Genomic DNA, 18916 nt, shown 5'->3' with positions numbered 1-18916 from the left:
GGAGGGATAAGGACGGCGGTGGTGGTGGTGGTGGTGGTGGTGGGGGGGGGGGGGGGGGGAGGCCCCGGACGCCTGGGCCCTTTGTTGGTGTCGAGGCGCGGTGAGAGGGGGCGGCTCGGACGCCTGGGTCCCGCGCGTGTCGCCTCAGCCCCCTCCCGCCCCCCGCGTCCCCTCAGCGGCGTCGCCCTGATGCCGCCCGTCTCCACACGGGACCGCGAGCCCCAAGGGCAGAGATCGGGCTTCCGCGCGGTCTGGGTGGCTGCGTGGAGCGGAGTAGCCCCCCGGGGGGTGCTCGGTCCGTGACAAAAAATAATCCCGCTTGCTCTTAACTTTGTTCTTAGCGCACCGGATGCCGGAGCGTCGCCTCCCCGCTGGGCGTGAGAGGGATATCCGAGTGACAGCCGCGTCCAGCCCTTGTGCAAGAGGTTGTGACACCGTTTTGCGGACCTCGAGCGTGGTGGCTGCCGGTGCTTCCTGTTAAGCAAAACATCTGCTTTGTTAAACAGCATTTTTAATAAATCCACAATATGCTCATCTTCTTGTGGTGTCTGTAAGGTTTCTCAGCTGCCTAAAATGCTTCCAATAACTTCCATGGAATTAGGGTGATCTAAAGTAGGTGAGGATCTGATCCAACAAATACATGGGAGTATTTGCACATATAAGTAAATGGGCAAAGAGAGCTGCGTGAGAAGTCCTGCTCTGCAGAAAATCTCTCACGTCACATACCCAGCATACTCTGGCCCCTGCGCTACTGGACTTCTTTATTAACTTGTATCTAGTCGTACGTCTTGCTGCTTGTGCTAATTGAACAACCACAGATACTTCCACGGTGCATAACAGCGATCTCTATTTAATAAACATTGCCGCTGAAAGGAATGCTTCTTAAGGGCCTACATTATTATTCAAATTGATGCTGAGGATGATGTAAAGAAGGAAGCATGTTCAACAGCTCTTCACTGATCTTTCTACAGCAACTTATATCTGCTTCATTATGCTGTTTATACAAACACTGTAAAATGCTGTCCCATTGGTATTACACTACTAATTGGAACTACTACTTTCAGAAAGAAAAACACAAGTTGTAAAGACCAAAATGGAAACCTGGTTTTAATTTGCATCTCAGTGTTCCTTTCTTTACTGAGGGCTGGTGGATTTATTTGTATAATTACAAATCCATTCTGATGTATCCAGGCATTCTGTATATTACATTTATCAATGTATATAATCAATACAATACTTTTACATTGCTACTTTACTGTCAGGTTTTACAAATAAATACTGCCTTAGCATGATGAAAATAGACTGCATCAGAGTAGCTTCATCTGGCATAAACCAACCCTAAAATGAATTCTAGGAAGATTCTAGCCAAGAACAGGGATGATCAATGCAAGAAGATAATGCACCGACTACTCTTTTGTTCTTTGCAGCTACCCGTGTGTTTCTGTACATGCTGATGGCTCACTGGACTACAAAATAGGTGTATTTACAGCAGAGTCTTCATGCTATTCTCCCAGAAGATCATTTCAGGACAGCATCATGTTCATTTAAATCGCTGTTTATTAACTACCCTGTAGGAAGGTATTAAAGGTGTTAGCCATGCCCGAACCGCAGAAATACTTCCACTGACGATCTCCAAATCCAAACTTTCCACACTGGCAGTACAGAGCGTAAAATACTAGGACCATGTTTGATTTGGGAAACAGATTTGATCCAACAGGTTTGTGGCCTGTGCTAAAACAGGGGTTAGATGAATGTTTGATCAGTCTAAAATTATATTGCCTTTATTTTTTAATAAATGCAAAAAAAAAAAAACTTCACAGACACTTGAGATTGCAAAGTAGGAATGAGTAGAAAACTTTGTAGCTATGATTCAGAGCCTTCATGGATCAAAGATTGATCTCTTTTTTCTGTTTTGTTTTTTTCTGGTTCAGGAATTGGTAAGCCAAGAATGTCAGCAGTGAATATCTCTGCTGTGATTTCATCTGGAATTTCTTCTTCCAGTAAAGCTGCTGCACCTGGAGAGCAGTAACAACAACAACACAAAACATACAACAGCAACATAAAAAGGGGTTTCCATAGAGTAAGGTTTATAAGCGGCAGTTAAGCGGATGGAATGTTTTAAAGATGTATGAAGTGATCGTGAAAAAGGATTAGCTTAGCTTAATACTTTATGCATCCTTAACAGGGACAAACTGTCAAATCTGTGAGGCTGACAGTCTCACCTTGCAGTAAATATCTACACAAGAACAACGGAACTTTTACATTCCGGGGATTTCACTTGGTTCTAGGATCTTAAGGAATCCAGGGATTGCAAAGTTGATTTACAGGGCTAGGCAGTTCCCTCGGAAGATGCACCTTCAGTGCACACAGGTCTGTTACAATCAGCCCCGACCGGATGCCGTTCTAGGCTGGTGTGGACCGGGACATGAACTGTATAAAACTGTGGCACTTAGCAGCAGTTCCAATTAAAACGGGCAATGCTACTTGGATGAAATCAACACTATAATTTGCTATTCTAGACTGGTGTAGACTGGGACATAAATTGTATACAAATGTGGTAGTTATCAACAGTTCCATTATAATGGACGTTACTGCCTGGATAAAATCAACACTATAATTTGCATATTCTAGGATTTCTTTTTGCCTGTGGACTTTGGCGTGTAAACCTTCCACTATGTGTTTCTAATTTCAGTTCCAAGCCAGCAGATAAACAGCAACGTAATCTTGTCAGGTCCCAGTTACATTTCATTGTTCATTTATTTTTAGATACACCCATGCAATTGTTGCAGGGATCAAGGACAATCTATAGCTCTGTGGCTATTTTTGCAGTCCTGTCTGAATATTTTTGACAGCTCTTGGCCTAACAGGGTAATAGGTTTGCAATTTAAATTACTCTGTTTGGGAATCGAAGCAATTCTACCTCTGTGTTGTGTAGAATGATAATCCTGTGTACCTGAGGTATCGCAGGTGCCCGGTTCAGATATTCCTCCCTCTGGATTCATGCCCAGCAAGGTGGTCAGACATGCTGCCAGCTCTTCCTCTGTCATACGCTCGCCTGTGCAGTAAAGCAACACCAGTTTCTTGGCTATGGTATCATTAACACAAAAACTAGCAGACCGCTCTAACAAGAACAGCGTACAAACAGAGTAGGTAGTTCAAAAGAGGGTTCGGCTTCTCTGAGGTGCAGACCACATCACCAGTCGAAATGCATGATCCCAACACAGGAAAATGTTGATCCTAGGGAAAATTGTTCATGTATACTGTGTGTATTTGGGGCAAACATATTTATCAAAGGGAGAAATGCTGTTGCAGATGGCTTTTTAGGCTAGATTGCACTTGCAAGGGCTTGTGCTTCTATTCCCACCGAAGCGCTCCCGGCACAGACCACGGTCCAGGTAGCCCCGTGTCCGTGGCAGGAGCCAGTTCCACCCAGAGGAGGAAGAGGAAGGTGCGGGAAAGTCTTTAATATAGTATCCTGGAATAACTTGGATGTAGCAGTTGTTCCCAGTTAGCGGTTGGCTCATGCCCTGAAGCATAAGGTTATAGATCCGTTATGAAACTGTTCTATCCTATCTAATGTGTCTATTTATGGGTGTTCACACCATCCATAGAAACAGCTAACCTTTCTCACATTGGCTGAATCCTTGGTTTCCAAGCATCTTTATGGCAAGGAGTTTTACCGGTTAATGTACTGAATGAAACAGCCTTTCCCTTTTCCTGTCTTAATGCTCAGCTGCAATAAATGCTCCTTGTTCTTACAAAAGGAGCAAGATAATACAAGTACTTTATTTACCTCTCTACAGCACTGCTCATTAGTATATTTACACATGCCTTTACAATGATCCCTCTGATTAAGCTAACCTAAACCATCCCTATCTTTCCAGACTTTCACACATAGATTCAGTCCAGGACTCTGACCATTTTCATCCCTCCTTTCTTGTCCCTCTCTTCTTCAGCTTTGTATTACCTTTCCGGACACTGTGTGACTAGAAAAGAAGACAACAGTTCAGACAAGAGTGTGCTGGAAGAAGGGTATCGTTGCCGAGATCCATGCTCTTCATTTGACGGACAAGATACTTCAGGTCAGCAGAGATTTCCGAAGCAGTAAAGAAAGTGCAGCCGAGACGATAGATGTGATTGCTCAATTTAAAATTCCAAGACAGGCGGCTCCACGCGCCTGCCCTGGTTACCAAGCTATAGTTCCAGATTAATTTTTTGCTGCAGTGAATACATTCTGAAATTGAAGACAGAACTAGCAAGCATGCAGCTAATATTAGAAAAGAAGTAACTCACCTCTGCACTGAAGCAGCGACAGTAAGTCTCCTCTGTCAATAACTTTTTCTCCGTTCTCATTATCATAACCAAGGACCTGAAACGCTCTCCGTATTTTTTTCATTGACAAGCCAAATGCAGGTCGATGGTTTATATAAAGTTTGATAAAATCCCCTAAATTGATTTTTGTCACTTGTTTTCCAGTATCCGCATACTCGCTGAATTTCACTTCATTTATCATTTCTTCAATCTAAAGATCAAGGCAAGAAAGACTGTTACAAATTTTCCTGCTGAAGGGCATCAGGCCAGCTTCTGATCTCACGAAAGCCAAGGCACTGTAACTGCGTGCGCTGGCACCACAGATGTCATTGCTCTACCCCAGCCATGAGCAGGCCGTCAGCAGCTGAGAATGGACACAGATAATGGTTAGGAGCCTGTTGTTATGACAATATTAGGTGAAGACGAGGGCAGCAGATACTTAGTCATTCTGGGTTTCCTGCATTTGCTTGTGAAATAGTTCCCAGCAGAGCCAATGGCGTCACTCTAGATTTAGGTGAGCATAACTGAGATGCTGATGCTCAAAATCACATTAATGCCAGCAGTGTAATTCCTGCAGTATTCTGGCATATCTCTCAGATAAGCATTTTGCCCGGTATGTTGCATGTTACTGCTATGAGGTGGAGAAGAAACCGTCCCCCGCGGCCTGAGCGGCCAAGGCGCTCGGTGACTTGCAGCTGTTTGCAGTACCTTTGCCGCAGCTGTGCCTCCGCTCGGGGACAGCGGGCAGGCAAACCACAAAGCGGTAAATATACCACCCGGCTACCCAGCTGCGTGCACGGAAGTCCCAACATAACCAGGCTGCGCGGGGGCAATGCACACCGGGGCCAGCACAGGCGACCTCCCCGCTCGCCCTCCGCTCCCCCCCCCCCCCCGACGTGCATCTGCTGCAGCTCCGTCGCTGCAAAAAGCAGAGCTCGGCTTTGCTCCGCGGGGCTCGCGTTCTGCCATCCCTACCGCCGGCTCGCTCTTCTGCGGGGCGAATGGGCCGGCGCTGGCCGCGCTTCATCCTCGTGGCTTTCCTGAAGCCCGGCGCTGAGAGTCGGCCCGGGGGGGTGCAGCCGCGCAGAGGTTTGCTCGGGAGGAAGGTCCTGCTCCAGGCCTTCCTCGCCCTCGTGCTCGGGGAGGCAGCCCCCTCGCAGACGCGAGGGCAGCGAAAGGCCGGGAGAGCTCCCCGTGCCAACGCGTACCGAGCATACCGCTCCCGGGAAGGGGAGCTGACGCAAGCGCTCCCTGGGGAGGACTTTGCATTCAGCCCTGGGCCTTTGTCCTCCTGTCACAAGTTTTTCCACTGAATGAAGCCCGGGGAAGATGGAAATCTTAGCCTTAGATTTTTTTTTTCCTGTAGCAAATGTCACACCAAGCAAGAGCAGTCAATTTTGCTCAGCTCTGGCTGATCTGGGATTAGGTTTTATATCAGCCCCACCGAACTACAAAAGAAAAACACCAATTCCCCAAAGCTTTGTTAGCCCAAGCTGCTTTTTCTCCCTCCTGGTTTTTCTTTATGAAAACACTCTGGAGAGAGATGAACTTTCTGTGGTTTAATACTGTCCTGCCTGCTTTCAGAACAGATTGCAGGTTGCCTAGTTTCGCAGCAGCTTAGCACCTCTGTTTCCTTGCATAAAATGCTGTTTTGATTTTGATTCTTTTTTTTTTTTTTTCCCTCAGTTAAGTTATTCTTCCAGAGACGTTTCCCAACAAGCACACATCAGAGGACTACGTCCTCTCTGTCCCAAGGGGCAGAAATGTAATGAGCCAAGGAAAAGGTCTATCAAAGGACGAGGGCACACAACCAAAGCGTGACACAAGGGCAAAGTGGTCCCAGCTTAGACTGACACGGACGGGGTGCAGGAGCTCCAAAGAAAGTCTGTTAGGTGGTGGTTGTGGTGAAGGTGCTGCCTCCCATCTGCTGCCTCTTCTGGCAGAGAGCATGGCCGGGCAGATGGGGTGGCGCCGACTCGAGCAGCATCTCAGCAGCCCGCGGGGCTCCCGTGCGATCAGCAGAGACGAGCGCAGCCTCCCCCGCAGAAGCATCAAGGGAACGCAGCGATGCGCCGCTTCCCTTGGGAGAACCCCTCCTGTGCTGAAGGCCTGGAGCTGGTGCAGGGAGGTTGTTATTTAAATCGCCTTGCATCAGATTCGGGGGTTTTTTGTTTTTTTTTTCTGTGTGCTTTTAATTACCCTTCTGCCAGGTTGCAACATCGCAAAGGAGGTGTGTGCAAGGGCAAACTGCCTTGGGGATACAGCTCAAAAAGGGGAGAAGCAGCACCCTTATTAAATCGGTTGTCTTTGACTGCTGTAAATTTTGAAGCTGAGAAGCTCTTGAGAAATGTTTGATAGGGAGCCCCACCACTGCAACCTGAAAGGCAAGCTCAGAGAGAGCCTCTGCAGAGTTATCAGTTACGAAAGAGCTTTAATTCCATGGGAATAGAAGCTGCCGTCTCCATCTCAAGTCGTTCTTTCATCAGGCCAAGACAGATCAAGAGAAAGAGGCTCTGTTACATCCAAAAGAATCACTGCACGGAGCTAGACGTCCCCCCCACACACTTTGGTGTCTTGTGTTATTTGACATGTGTAGGAAGCTTTGGCTGAGCCTCCATCCAACCTGGAGGGACTCCTTACGGCCGAGGTCTCAGCCCATGGGTCGCCAAGCACATGGTGCCAGTAAAGAAGCTCAGACATCACTGGAAGTCACGGAGACACCAAAGGATAACGCTGCCCACAGCACAAGGTACTTTTGCCCGTCGACCATGGAAAGCTGGCGAGCACTGCCCTTAGGAGCCAAAGGAGGATTCGTTCCTCAGCTTCCTCAGTTTATCTTCTGAAGCAAGCCGGCTCTCTTCAGGGGTGGCAGCTCCAGGCGTTGCGTGATCTGGGCGCTCGGTCTCCGGAAGATCTCAGGTCACCTTTCCTAGAGCGCGTCCCAGCTCTCAAGCCCCGGGTTCGTCCCCACCTGCCCCGGCAGCCGTCCAGCTCTGCAGCGAGGGATCGTGACTTCTTCAGAAACATGCCCCCAGGCTCTGATCACTCCTTCATTGACGCAGACCAGGTAAAATACATTTAATGTATGTATATATACATACATACTTATAATGTATGTAGGAGCAAACGTACTCCGGACCCACGTGGCAGGACAGTGGTGAGAATCTGGCCCGCAGGACACTTGGTAAATGCAATCGTTCTCGCTCTTTTTCCTTTTAATAACAACAACAACAACAGTAGCAACAACAGACTGACCTTTTCCTCCGATGGATAAAATCCCATTGCTCTCATTACGAAGGGAATTTCCTCCAAGGGAATGTGCGCTGACACCTGTCTGGTCTCCATTGTATCGATGCCGTGGCTGCGCAGCTGCGCGTAGTAAAAATAGTCTTCCAGTTCCTGAGAGGGATTCAAACGAAACGCTGTGAAGTTCAGCTACATGCGCAGCAGATAAGGCTGCTTTTTAGGTTTATTAACAGGCATATCAATGAGAACGTTGTTAAAGGCGATCGGGACCAAAAAATAAAGAAATGCCAGGCCTGTATAAATGAATCTTAAACTCAAAGCAGGTGCTGCCGCCGAGCGCTCCCGGCGAGCGTAGTTACCCTGAAGAACTCGCCGTCTCTGCCGCCGTCCAGCAGGTTGTAGAAGGGCACCAAGTCCTCCCCGCCCAGGGGCACGGCGGCCTCCAAGGCCCTGCAGCCCGCGGAGGAAGGAAGGAAGGAAGGTACGGGAAGGGGTCATGCAAGGAGACGCTTCGTGCTTCCCTTTCTAGTCGCTGTCCGGAGGCGCTTTCAATAAATACATCAAATCCCCGGGCCTCGGGACGCAGGGGAGCAAAGGGTGGCGGCGGTGGAACTGCGCGCGATTTTGCCGTCAGCCTGCCCTTCTGCCGCGTGTTTCATACCCGGGTTTTGCATACAATAGCGCAGTGTGGGAATTATTACTGAATGGCGCCCTTGTTTAGTGGAATGAGCGCAGGGCCAGGAGCCAGGAGCTTTCCCATGGACTTGAGCTCGGTGCCTGGCATTTTGCTTTTCTGCTTCCTTATAGAGACATTGCAGGAGACGAATTAGCTGGATCAGCATTTTGACCGTGCGGAGGGCTGGGGCTTGGCGTTTGCAACCCGCCGCGCGAACCAAAGCTCCCTCTTCCTTGATCCAACACGTTCTTCCCCAACAACTCAGGGCAACCCGCTGCTCTGCATCCTCCGCTCTAGTGGATGCCCGTCGCAGGTGCAGCGTACACTAACCTAAAAAAGCCTCCGCGCCACCGCTCTGCTCTTTGTTTCAATTTCGCAGGCAGTTGGGGCCAAAAGAATCAATTCAGTTTGCGCACGTGAAAAAGGGAACGGAGCCCAGTGCTGCAATCACAGCGTAGCGTTGCCACATCACGCCCCACGTCGGGCAGCACGGCTGCAGCTTTGCTGCATGCACGCCTCTGGAGTGCTGCTTCCACGGGGTCTGTGCAAGCTTCATGCTTTTTTTCATAATTAAGTTATTTGGGCATTAAACAGAGTGGAGATGCGCAAGATGCCAGAGGCAGCAATAAAATGATAATTAGCTCATCAAGAGCTTCGCTCCAAAAACAAATTACATAGGAATTCAATGTTGCCTGGACTCTGGCCAGCCATTATAAAGAAGGATCATTTATATTCTATTGCCTTCCTTAAAATGTCGCTTATTCTGACCCCCGACTGCTTAAGCCACACAAAGTGGAAAAGAAAATAAATAAGCCCATTGCTCTCCCACCCCGGTTTCCTTCGCCGTGGCACGTGAAGGTGAGCTGGCTCAGCACCCCTTTGGCTTTCCTCTGAGCGTGCAGTACCTGCGACAAGTGCTCTTCCCAGGGCCAGCGCGTGCCTGAGCCACGACGCCGTTATACTAGGGAGACGAGGGGGGACTCTGCGTCACGGGGTCAGGGCGCTCCGAAAGGCAAAATACGGGTGAGGGCTGAAGCCGGGTAGGGATCTACCAGGCACCTGGAGCCGCTCTTGCAGGGCAGAGCCCGCTCCGCCCCGCGCTCACGGCGCCACGAGCAGCTTCGGCCCCTGACTTGCAAAGCCACGCGTGCAAACGCCCGGCCACCGCCGCCTTCCCCGCGGGAGCCTCCGGGAGCACGCGTTCCCCTCGGGGCCGTGCCCATCCGGCACTGCTGCCCGGGAGAGCTGGCGGAGGGAAATCCCACACTTGCAGCCGGATGCAGAAGAAACCTGGCAAAGGAGTTTATCGCTGTCGCTCCGGCCAAAGCCTGGAAAGCCTCATGTGCGAAAGCAGCCTTCAGTCCTCCAGCCAGCCCGTTTCCCGCAGTCCGTTTGCTCGTGTAAGCAAAGCTCCGTAGGATTAAGGTGGCTTGCCCTAAATCCAGCCTTCAAATGCAGTGGGGATTTCCTAGCGAGTGCTACCCTATCCCGTTGAGGGAACGGACATTTTTGCACCGGCTGGCTCCCCGTGTGCTCATCCCGCAGCCGACGCCGCTCTTCCCATCCTCTGCTAGCCCAAACTATCCCCCACCGCGCCGGCCTTGTGGGGACCAGAAAATCCGATTGCTTAGCGCCTGGGCAGCATTTCCCAGCTTAGCACAGCCTTTCCTTGGGCTGCGCTGGGCAGGGAGCCGGGAAAGCCCCCCCGCGCGTCCCCCGCTCGGCTCCTGCCCGCGGTACTCACGACAGGTTAACCTCCCACTTCATTACAGTGCAGTCGTCCCCCCCCGCCGTGAAGACGTAGCGTCCGTCGTAGGAGCAGGCGAGGTCGGCCACGCCGCCCGGGTGGCAGATGAAAGCGGAGGACTTGTGGGGGTTGCCGTCGACGGGCAAAATCTGCACGCCGACCTGCAAGGGAAGAGGGAGGCGGTGAGGACCGGGGCTCCTTTCCCCGGCTCCCCCGGCCAAGCCCGGAGCACGCCGCGGACACTGCTCCTAGCACCGGGAACGCGGGAGCCCTCGCGCAGCCAGCGGCTGCCGAGCGAAGCGGATGCAGTGCTGGTGCAGGGACAATCCAGCAAGCTCATCCAACGCAAGCAGATGGGACTCCGTACCTTGTCCTTTGTAATGTAAGCCAGATAGCGTTTCTTGGGGTCCGTCAGGTTTGTTGTTGGGAGGATTTGCATCTTCTCCAGAGGGGAGCCATAGGTTGGTCCCAAAAGGGTCTTTCTAAAAGGCAAACATCATCATTTTACCCTCTGAATTGCTGTTGAGCATGAGAACGGGTGGCTACGGGGAGGTGCAGTGGGTGCAAAGGCTGTAGCGCTGGCCGACAGGCCAGGCCGGGCCAGGACCCCCGTCTGGAAGAGCCCACGCCAGGGCTGAGAGAGGAATTTAGTGCTCAAGGACGACTCGGTCCTTGGGTTTTGCTGAACCCGTGCGCTCCTATCTCTTTATCTTATGTCCAAATGCTGCGTCTCTAGTCCAGTGTGCTGGGCAGCCTGAGACCCACCTGCAGCCACGAGAACCTTCCTAGACCGACACGTTGGTAAACAGCATGGTGGAGACAAGGATGGAGCACCCTGGGGGCACCATCAGCGTTGCTGGTGGGCAAACGCATGGTCATGAATGGGAGCAGGGCAGGCATTAGGAAGAGGAAAATCCAAAGCCAGGATGGGGCTCCCAGGCAGAAGGTGAGAGGATCTGGGACTGCGAGGGCTGAACCTCTCCTCTACCTGCACATTTTGGTCGTGGTGTTGTAGAGCTTCATCTTGTAGCAGCTGTTGGCGGTGAGGATGAAGGACTCTGTGCTGAGCTGCGGGTACCAGGCCAAGCACAGCGGCACAGCTGCCTGCTCTACCCGGTCCCGGCGCAAGACCACCAGGTGGTCCTTGCTGCTGCTGTTTAGGTCATATTCAACCTGGAGGGAAGACAAGGAAACGCAACGACTCCCCTGGGCTCAGCCAGCAAATGGGACCTCTGTGGATCAAGTGGATCCGGTGTCTGTCACTGGAGCCAGGGTGAGCAGCCCACGGGCACAGAGACTCAGCCTTGAGCCCTGGTAGACCAGCCTGGAGGCCAGGCTGAGAAACAGCCCCTGCGATAGAGCCGGAGGGGGGATAAGGAGCTGGAGAGCCAGAGACTGAGTCTCCCTCGATGTTCTTGCGAAGCCCCCTGCTTTAACCGCCAAGCTCCACTTGCCCATCGACTCACCAGCTGCCTGTCCTCCCCGAGGCTTAAGAGCCTGGGCTCGTCGCTGTCTAGCTGCACCCCGAAGAGGATGCTCCGGATGGGCTTGTAGTGGGAGTGCAGCCCCGCCAGGTGTTCCCAGCACCTCTGCCCGTTTCGCAGAACTCGTCTGTAAACCGTCACCGAGAGTTTCTCGTCCTGGAACGACAGCACAGAGGTCAGCGAGCTGCCAACCCAGTGTGTCCCCTGGCTGGCAGCAGGTGGCTTTGCATGTCCCTGCCTGGCTTTGCTCAGCCCTTGCAGCTGCACAAGTCCCACCAGGAGGGCTGCAGCCACAACCGGGGTAAAACACCACGTCTGGCAGAGAGACCCCAAAGGGCAGCGGTGCCGCAGAGGGAGCAGCTCCCCATGGAGCATGAGCCAGAAAGAAACCTCTGGTCTAGCTGCTTCCACAGATGGATGAAGAGCTAAAGCTTGTCACTAAAGTTAGCGATGGGGCTCTGCCAGCGGCAGCTCGGTGGAGCCACTGGGGCTGGTGACATTTTTACCGAATGACTCTTCGAGGCAGGAAAAGCGTTTCGGAGTCGCAGAGCCCCTGGGGAGGGACAGCCCTCCCCGCTGCTTGCTCAGCGTTACATCACAGGATGGCCGGCAATTCCCAGTCCCACCAAAAGCTGCACCACGAGCAACACGCATAAATCACAAAGAGGAAAAAACAAGCTTACAGCGGTTGCAAGGTATTCAGAGTCATGCGAGAAGCTAATATGAGTCACGGGGCCTCGCGAGAACTTGAACTCTTTGCAGTTGGACTGGAGAGAAATAGCGTCGAGGATGTAAACGCTTCCATCAGTAAAGCCGGCTGCCAGGAGAGAACCTGGGAAGCACACCGGAAGAAAATCACAACACGACCACGCATCCTGGGAAGCCCGGCACTTGGCACGCAGGGCGATCACGAGCCCAGAGTACCTTCAGGGTCGTAGGACAGGCACTGGATGCTGGCCTCAACGAATATCCTGCTAACGAGGTACTTAGTCTGCTCGTAGTCCCACACCTTCAGCAGCCCGCAGTGACTCCCTACAGCAATGAGCGCTCGGCTGGGGTGACACGCGATGGCGTTCACGGCTCTCTTGGCCTCCTCCATGACTTTTTCATATTTTGTCCCATCTGTTGCAACATGGAGCACCGTTGCATCAGCGGTTGAAAGGATGAAGTTCCTGTTTAGTGTGAAAGAAACAGAATTTGATGAATCAGACTAGCTGGCTCATCTCCCTCCAAGCTACACAACACATTATTCTCCTAGTGGCAATTCAGCTGGACAATCGCTTATATTTTGCGATATGCAATATGCAGACACTTCCCAACCAGGAAGGCAGGTGGCACTTTGTGTTCATGACCTGCTAAATCTCCACTTGAAGACACTGGAGCTGGTTACATTTTCTGCTTGGGTAGGCAAGTCAGAAGACGAATGACATCTGGGTAGGTTTTGCCATTTGCAAGTCACTGGTGTGTGAGATGGATAAATGAGCAATTGAGGATATTCTGAATAGTCCTTTCACATGTCTCCATGCCACCATTGTTAGTGGCCGCATGTTGACTGTGCCGCGACGGACAGGGTCAGAGGAGAGCTCTGGACCCGTGGCGCAGACAGAGCGGCCGTCTGTCCGCTCACTCGGCCACGCCGACTGCAACGCGGCTAAGACAGTCCCGCTGCCGAACTGGCGATGTGTAACGAGGACATCTGAATAATTATGCACGTCGCAGAACAAATATGTATAGTCGCCAGTCAGCCTGAGGACTCAAAGTCTGAGCCCAGTTAGAGGGCCAGGAGAGGACCACACAGAGACCTAAATGCAAGAGCTGCCCAGCCAGGTGTGCACGGCTGCCGGCGCGCGGTGCTGACGGGGAAATCGCTGCCCCTTTTGCCCACCCGCCCCAGAAAGTGCCTGCTGAGCCGGCTCCTCACCCAGGGCTCGGGTCCCTGCTCCCTCGGCTCCGTCTGGGGGGCACCAGCAGCCCGTGAAACGCTCACGGGGGCTGCAAGGCTTCCAGAGGAGTCCTAGGACTTCTAACGCTCATCGACAGCAGTGTTTGAAAGAGCTGCTGTTATAATTGCGGCCCCTGCGAGCCCGGCCCCGGGCGTGCGTCCGTGCTAGCCATCGGTCCCGGCCGAGGGAGGACGCTGCAGCCGCCCCTTAGCAGAGCTGCTCAGCGACGCCCGGTCCCGGGAGCCTGGCGGGACGAGCAGCCTCTCGGCTTCCCCTTCGCTTTTCTGCCCGTTTTGCTCCCCAGAACGGCTGCAAGTGGCAGCAGCTACAGCAGCGACCCAGGAGGAGGCACGAGACGACAGCGGCTGACGGGGACCCACGAGACGCACGCCCGGAGAAAGCCCTTTCCCAGGGCGCCGTTCCAGAGGAATCCGTCCCGCGCGGCTCTTGGGGCTGGGCTCGTCACGCGGGGGGGCAGCGAGGGGCGGCGAGCCCAGCCCGGCACGTCCCACGCTTGCTGAACGCTTCCGCAGCTTTGAAGCCGCGGGGCAGCCGGAGGAGAAGACGGGGCGCCCACCTGACGGCGAAGGGCTGGCCGCCGACGGTGCGGGACCTGGCGTAGTCCGCAGGGGCGCTGGGAGGGGATCTGGAGAAGGAGATGGAGCGGATGGGGCCCGCGCGGAGGTGGCTGTACCAGTCCAGAAGCTGCAGCTGCCCGTCGTAGAATTTAACGTCGCCTTTGACATCACACGTTACAAAATAGCTGAAAGGAAGGCGAAAAGCTTTGTTAAGGGAAAGCGTTGACGAGCAGCTGGCCTGGCCCCGTGAGCCTGGACGCGCGACGTAAAACCCCCTGGAAAGCTTTTAATCGACGTGTTGGTGGAGAGCGCTCCAGTGCCTAGCGGAGATAGAAGCAGACCTTTTCCCACCGGCTTTTTCTTTGCCCGAGCGGGTGAGACGAGCCCCGCACCAACGTGGCCGCGAGGGCCGGGCAGCGCGGAAGCTGCCGGGCGCTGCGGGACCCTGCCGCGGTCCCCTGCCCGCGCCCGGCGCTCCCTCTGCCGGCAAAGGCTCGGAGGCCGGGACGCAGCGGCGTCCTCCTCCGTGCCCACGCGCAGCCTGGTGCCTGAGCTGCCCCAGCTCCCGGCATCGCATCGCCGTGAGCTTTCAGCTGTTTTTTAAAGGAAGGAAGAGTGTTTCAGCCAAACTCATTGCTGGAAAAAGCAGGATCAGAGCCTCACGGATCAGCAGCGCTTTCCCGCATGAGCTTGCCTGGTCCTTGCACGCTGCCAAGGGACTTAAAACTGCAGCGCTCAGCTCTGACATCGTCTGAGGGTTGTACCGACGGCTGCCGAAAGCTGCGGTGGCGTTACCTCTCCAGCACGGTGAGCACGGTAAGGCCGTCCTTCTGCATGGGCATCAGTTTGATGGCCTTCATGGCATGCGGCTTCGCCGGCGGTTCCCGGAGCCGGGGCCGGGGCCAGACCGCGTCCCACAGCACCAGCTTCCCCGCCGAGGTGCCCGTCAGGGCTTGCGAGTCGTTGAAATGAAAAACGGACTGGCTGAAGTGCCCCACCGCTTTGCTGAAGGTCTGCAGAGAGAGCAGAGAGGCCGCGCGGGTCGGCGCGGGCGGCTGCTCCCTCGCCAAGCGCGGCCGCTTCCCTTCGGCCACCGCGGGAAAATCCCTCCCCGGCGCACGGCAGGATCGTGGCGACGCGCCGGGAGGGGAAGAGCCTGGGGGGGGGGGGTGCGATAGAGGATGCTCTTGCCGGGGGGGCACTTTTGGCGCTGCAGCTACTCACGCTGTCGGTCAAAGGCGGCGCGCCGTACTGCAAACCGGCGTCGCTCTGGGGAGGAAACCGGTACGTCCGCCTGAGAACAACCATTTTATAACAGCACTTTGCAATCCCGGCACATCCCTTACCCATTAGCCGGACCACGCTGTGCCGACCAGAGTGGGGCTCCGGGGCCGCAAAGGCTGCAGGACCCGCCGCAGGGCGCGAAACCCCCCTCCTGCGCCCGCCGCCCTCCCCAGGCTGCCGCCGCGCGTGCGGGGAGAGGGGCGAGATGCTCTGCCGGGAGCTCCTCCGGCTCCGGGGACGCAGCATCCCGCTCCCCCACGCTCCTACTTACCCACAGGTAAAATATCACCTGGGTTTTACTGTTGCTGACAAACTCGTAGGGATTTTGGGGGTTAAAAACGACGTAATCCTGAAAGAAAGAGGCGAGAATTGTGTTGACCCCAACTTCCATGCAAAACAGCTACTTTGATCCCAGACGTGCTTTGCCCCCCGCGCCGAAGGAGAGGCGGCTCCCCGGGACGTGCCGGATCCATGCGCCCATCCTGAGGCAGGGCAGGGAGCTGGCACGGCGGCTGCGGCCGGGGGCTCCTCCGCGCGGCCCCGCGGCCGCTCGCTCACCTGGCGCCCGAACTCGGGCCGCAGCTCCGCGCTGCACGCGGGGGCCTCCGTGGCGTAGGTCCACTTCCAAACGCAAACTCGCTGGCAGAGAAGGGAAAAACCGAGGGGCGCTGGCGGCTTTCCAGGGGCGCCAAGGCTGCCTGGGCAAAGCCCATCGCCTCCGGCTGCAGCGGGCACCGAGGACGGGAGCGGGACCAACCCCGCGGGGCCTGATTTCGGTCAACAGCGCTAGAAACAGCTTTAATTAAAACGCATCAGAGCCAGAAACTTTTATCCCAACCGAAGACGCGCTTTCTAAACTCTGCAGCGCTCGCTTTGATGAAACGCAGATCCACCTCCCGCAGCCAAACCAAACCGCCGCCGTGCAGCCCGGCGCCTCCTCGCTCCTGCCGTCCCCATCCAAAACCCCTCAGCCGCGCGAGCGGGCGCTTCGGGGATCGACCGCTCGGCGCTACGGAAAAGGGGGATCGTTTCCTCACCTGCACCGTGCCGGCGCTGATGGTCGCCAAGTACTTTGCGTCGCGGGAGATGGCGATAGCTGCGACCCCGTCGGCCGGGTGGCTGTCGAAGATGGTGCGCACGGGAATCCTGCGGGAGAAAACCCGCGCGGGCGTTGGTGGCGGCGCCATGGCTCGCGTTTTACTTCCTCCCAAGCAAAAAAAAATCTGGAAAAGCGACTCGCCGGCGGCGCTTTACGGAAACGCTCTCGCTCGGGGACGCGCTGCCGCCCTTAGTCTAGGGGAGCCGCGTCCCATCACGCAGGTCCCCCGGGCGGGCGCTGCGACGGGGTGCTGAAGCCCTCGGCTGGGTTTTGGCTCCTTCGCCCCGCGCTCCCTGCCTTTCCCTCATTCCCGTCTCCGCTAAGGCAGCAGGCGGTTCATCGGAACCACAGATCCGGAAGGCGCCTCTCCCCAGGAGACGTCCCAGGGTGCTGGGAAGGGGCCGCGGCCGGGGGACGCCGGGGCAGGTGCTCAAGGGCAACCGGAGGGTGCGGGCGAGGAAGCCCCCCGCGCTCCCGGGAGCTCACCCGGAGAAGGAGTCCCACACGATGACGAGCGCGTCCGGCCCCCCGTCGGCCGTCGCCACCCAGCGCCCGTCCTCGCTCACGCAGAGGCACGAGATGACGTTGCTGTGACCCTGGGGGAAGAGGACACCCACGCTGCCGCCGCTGCTCACGAGACCCCCCCCCCTCCTCCTCCTCTCTCCCGCGCATCCTCCGCTCTCGCCCCTCCAGCCCAACTTTCCCGGCCGGTCCCCCGCCGCCCCGGGCGCACCTGCAGGTGGGCTTGCCGGTTCCCGAGGACGTCGTGGAGGACCAGGGTGTTGGAGCAGGCGTAGAGGAGCAGCGGGGCCTCGCCGCCGCCCAGGCTGTGCACGGCCAGCGCGCCGCTGTAGCCGAACGCCCAGCGCAGGCGCTGCGGGAGAAGGCCAAGAAACGGCACCTGGGTGAGGGCCGGGCGCCGCGGGAAGCGGGGGGGGCTCCCGTCCTCCGGCACTCACCAGTGGGTGCGCACCGCTCCGCTCGTCCTCCTGCCAGAGCCGGCCCGGGGCGGCCGTCCACACCGCGCTGGCCGCGGCGGCCGGGTCCTTCGAGAGGGAGACAGGTTTCCATGCTTCCCCCCCGTCCCAGGGCTTTTCCCCCGGAATTTCTCCAGCAAAACAAACTTTTCGGTCCTTTCTAGGCTAAAACGGGCCTTTTTGCTCTCTGTCCCCTGACTATTCTGCTTCACGCGCACCCAATATCAGTTGTTGCACCAAGGCTGGCAAGGCAGTGGTGAGGAATTGCTTGCAAATCCAGGATGGATTGGAGGGGGTCAAACAGGAGGCACCGGGGGCGAGATGGACGCAAAGGGCTCACCGGAAAACCCAGCCCTGCCGCCTCCTTCCTCAGCCCCTCGCCAGATCGCTAATAAATATATTAAATAGCCCTGGGGCGTCAGAGCCGGCGGCAGCTCCCGGACAGACTTCGCAGCAGTCCGCGTACCGGCTGCTTAATCCTAGTCTTGGCGCTCGGGACCCGCATCGGCTCTCGCCTCTTCCCACGGGGCTGCTTTATTTTTTGTAGCCGTCTCCCCTGCGAGATGTAAGCCTAGTTTGGAAGCCGCCGCCACTGCCGTCGCTGAGCCGGGCATGGTAACGTTTCACCCGAGCGCGGGGACGAGGCCGAGCTCCCTCCTGCTCGTATCACCCTCCCGACGGCTCAGGTGTCCGGCGAACGCTCGCGGCCGGATCGAGATTAAGCAGAGAAGGCTCCATCCCAACACGGAGCGCGTTTAACGGCACCGCGAGCAGTTGCAAAACGGGAAACTGCATGGGAACCGCCACCGCGGGCGCTGATTGCTCCCCTCGCAGCCCTTCTCCCCGCGCCCATCGGCCGGCTTGCGCGTGGCAGGGAGCAATCCGGCCCTGCGGCTGCTCCTCCCGTCCCGGGGACATCCCTCCTGGTCCCGGGGATGGGGTCTCCGTTCCCGTCATGACCTGGCCCAGGGACCCCGACGGTACCGTTGCCTCCGGAGGTGTCTGTCCGTCCTGGCACATCCCCTTCGACGCTCCGCTTGCTTCCACTCTGCCCTCGCTGCCTTCCTCTGGGGTGGCCTCGCTCGGGCCGTCCATCCTCACCTTCGGCTTCCTTCCGAAACACGCGGGGTTTGGTGAAAAAGCCTCCCCCTCCCCCTCCCCCCCCCCCGAAACGCCAGCTCTCGGGGAGCCCCTGTGCCAAGCCCCTCAGGCCGGGGCGGAAGCTCGCGGGCCCGGATCTGAGCCAACGCCGCCGTCCCACTCACGGAAAGCTTTGGCGCCGGGAGCTGCCGGCACCGGCCACGCCGCCGGCCTCAGCCTCGTCCCCTGGCCGGGCCCAAGCAGCGGCTGATCCCAGGCATCTCCCACCCCATGTCCTGCTTCCCACCAAGCTCCCGGGGCCTCCCTTCACCCCGCGCGGGGGCCAGCGCCGGCATCCCACCTCCGCTCCCCACTGCTGTTTGCACCGACTCCGGTTCCCCCGGCAACGGCAACCGCCGGCGACGCGCCGGAAGCACTGCGGAACGGGGGGGGGCTCCCGGGGAAAGCGCCTGGCCCCCGTCCCCATCCCC

The 18916-nt window shown here is 56.3% G+C and overlaps 1 protein-coding gene across 1 annotated transcript; it reads right to left on the bottom strand.

The window, feature by feature from the left end:
* Positions 1-57: 57 nt before the first annotated feature.
* Positions 58-18440, bottom strand: CFAP251 (cilia and flagella associated protein 251). The gene is made up of 21 exons (XM_067307342.1): positions 18330-18440; positions 17328-17414; positions 17102-17242; positions 16855-16964; positions 16307-16415; positions 15828-15908; positions 15541-15618; positions 15210-15254; positions 14781-14998; positions 13985-14170; positions 12389-12636; positions 12148-12296; positions 11447-11620; positions 10969-11153; positions 10348-10462; positions 9978-10141; positions 7917-8007; positions 7567-7710; positions 4294-4522; positions 2954-3055; positions 58-2015 (listed from the first exon to the last, which is right to left on the bottom strand). The coding sequence occupies exons 1-21, from the start codon at positions 18438-18440 to the stop codon at positions 1864-1866; spliced, it is 2919 nt and encodes a 972-aa protein (XP_067163443.1). The 3' UTR covers positions 58-1863.
* Between the last annotated feature and the right edge of the window lie 476 nt (positions 18441-18916).

Source organism: Apteryx mantelli, chromosome 17 (assembly GCF_036417845.1).
Source record: "Apteryx mantelli isolate bAptMan1 chromosome 17, bAptMan1.hap1, whole genome shotgun sequence".
Lineage (NCBI taxonomy): Eukaryota > Metazoa > Chordata > Aves > Apterygiformes > Apterygidae > Apteryx > Apteryx mantelli.
The sequence above is the reverse complement of the archived record's forward strand: the minus strand, read 5'-3'. Positions and strand labels throughout refer to the sequence as shown.

Excerpts from the sequence above, each read along its gene's own strand:
- CFAP251 (XM_067307342.1), bottom strand. The coding sequence starts at position 18,440 with ATGGACGGCCCGAGCGAGGCCACCCCAGAGGAAGGCAGCGAGGGCAGA. Across the intron at positions 17,415-18,329 it reads AGACACCTCCGGAGGCAACG|GACCCGGCCGCCGCGGCCAG; the intron begins GTACCGTCGGGG and ends TCCCTCTCGAAG. Across the intron at positions 16,416-16,854 it reads GTGTGGGACTCCTTCTCCGG|GATTCCCGTGCGCACCATCT; the intron begins GTGAGCTCCCGG and ends TTTCTCCCGCAG.